A 2,103-nucleotide genomic window follows, 5' to 3' on the forward strand; every position below is an offset into this window, starting at 1 on the left:
AGTTGCAAAAATAGTCCGCTCCAATTCACTGATTATTACAACTCCAAAAGAGTTGATTAGCTTCTAATCTTATCTCCATACCTACCCCAAATATAATCAAAAAAATACTAAAAATGACGTTTAACTTAATTCTTAAGCTCACATTAATTATAACTTTCAATAATACAAACACATTATAATTTATTTTCATTATAAAAATACAGAAATGACAAAGCACACTGTCAATGCGCACTAAACACATTCAACAGCTGCTCAAACGTCATAAATTTGACACTACGTTCTCAAACAGCAACATTCAACATCTTCAAATCCATTGTTCCTCTATCGCTTAAACACAGCCACATTCACATCAAAGTACGTATATTAACACAATCCAGACTAAAATAAATAGCATCCCGTTATATCAATACCAATAATAATTTCCAGCACGCATGGCGTAAACAAATACTGCATTTCATCATCCCATACAAACCCACCGTCCAAAAACCAACTCAATTACAATGACTGAGACCAAAGCTAGTGTAAACTTCTCGTGCCAACGCTGCCTCCAACCCTTGAGGCTAGACGAGTCCTTGGGCAGACTCGGAGAGCATGCTTTAGCTGAACTGAGCTTGCCCGTAGCCAGAAGGGCAGACGCCGATAGAGAACTTCGCTCTGCACCTCTGGACCATTATGTCCCCCCTTATCGCCTACCTGAAGGTCCCAACGCTCCAACGGCGAGTGCCCCATCCAGCGGATTCATGCTGGTCTCGGACGACGGAGACGCAGACTGCCTCAGCCGGCAGTTGTACCTCAAAGCTGCCCTATTCGATACCCTTTCGAACAATTCAGACGTAGACCATCCCCTGTGTGACGAGTGCACCGATTCCTTGCTACAACTCATGGACCATCAGCTCCGACTGGCCGAGGGCGAATGGAAAGACTACAGTGACTACCTAAAGAAGATCGAAAGTGAAAAGGACGATTTAGATTTAGAAGCTCTAGAGAAAGAGTTGCTCGATTGGAAGCAGGAAGAGCGTAGGTTGCTCGACGAATTGGAAGCTTTGCAGAAAGAGGAACAGGAATTGAAGGACGAGATTGCAATACAAGAGAGCGAAAAGGAGCGTTTGGCCAAAGAGCAGAATATATATTTAAGGGAATATACGAGGTATCGGAAGGATCTGATGAATTCCGAAGATCAAGCCAAGTATTTTGAGTCGCAACTGGCCTACACTCAATCTCAATTGGAGAAGTTGAAGAAGACTAACGTCTTCAAAGCGGCGTTTTACATTTCGCATTCGGGCCACTTTGGAATAATCAACAACTTCAGACTGGGCAGGCTTCCCGATGCTCCGGTGGATTGGTCGGAGATCAACGCCGCATGGGGACAGACCGTCCTGCTCCTCTCGTCTCTGGCCCGTAAGATCAACTTCAAATTCCAACGATACAAGCTGGTGCCGTACGGCAACCACTCCTACATAGAAAGCCTGGACGATCACAAAGAATTGCCGCTGTACGGCTCCGGTGGATTCCGACTGCTGTGGGATACGAAATTCGACGCAGCCATGGTGGCCTTCCTCGACTGCATGCAGCAGTTCAAAGAGCAGGTGGAAAAAGGCGATTCGGAATTCTGCCTGCCGTACAAAATGGACCGGGGGAAGATCGAAGATCCGGCGACGGGGAATTCGTACTCAGTGAAAATACAGTTCAATTCCGAAGAACAGTGGACTAAGGCGTTAAAGTATCTGCTGACCAATCTCAAATGGGGATTGGCGTGGGTTTCTTCTCAGTTCGCCGAGGATAAGTGTGATACATGAACCATGTACATATAAACCATAATGTGATTCCTATTGTATATATTCAAAATAATTATGAATTTTCTTTTGTATAATATTGTATTTATCTATATTTTTTTTTATGATCAAGTTTGCATATATTTTTAGAGAAAATTCTGAAAAAAATACAATGATTTTATAGTTAATGCATAGTCTGTAGGAAATTGTATGTAAATATATGTAATACGTATAAGAAATCAGTACTGTTGATAATTTTCGATGAATTTCCTTATTGTTATAAACATCTTTGTAAATAATTCGACAGAAAAATAAATACAAAGGAAATATC

At 42.0% G+C, this 2,103-nt stretch overlaps 1 protein-coding gene across 1 annotated transcript; it reads left to right on the forward strand.

Annotated features, from left to right (window-relative positions):
* On the forward strand, positions 1–2,103 carry Atg6 (Beclin-1-like Atg6). The gene is made up of 2 exons (XM_077440595.1): positions 1–354; positions 427–2,103. Exon 2 carries the CDS (start codon positions 501–503, stop codon positions 1,794–1,796), a length of 1,296 nt encoding a protein of 431 aa, XP_077296721.1. The 5' UTR covers positions 1–354; positions 427–500; the 3' UTR covers positions 1,797–2,103.

Source organism: Arctopsyche grandis, chromosome 11 (assembly GCF_051622035.1).
Source record: "Arctopsyche grandis isolate Sample6627 chromosome 11, ASM5162203v2, whole genome shotgun sequence".
In the NCBI taxonomy this organism is placed as follows: domain Eukaryota; kingdom Metazoa; phylum Arthropoda; class Insecta; order Trichoptera; family Hydropsychidae; genus Arctopsyche; species Arctopsyche grandis.

Bases quoted from the DNA above. Each gene is read 5' to 3' on its own strand.
- Atg6 (XM_077440595.1), top strand. From the start codon at position 501: ATGACTGAGACCAAAGCTAGTGTAAACTTCTCGTGCCAACGCTGCCTC.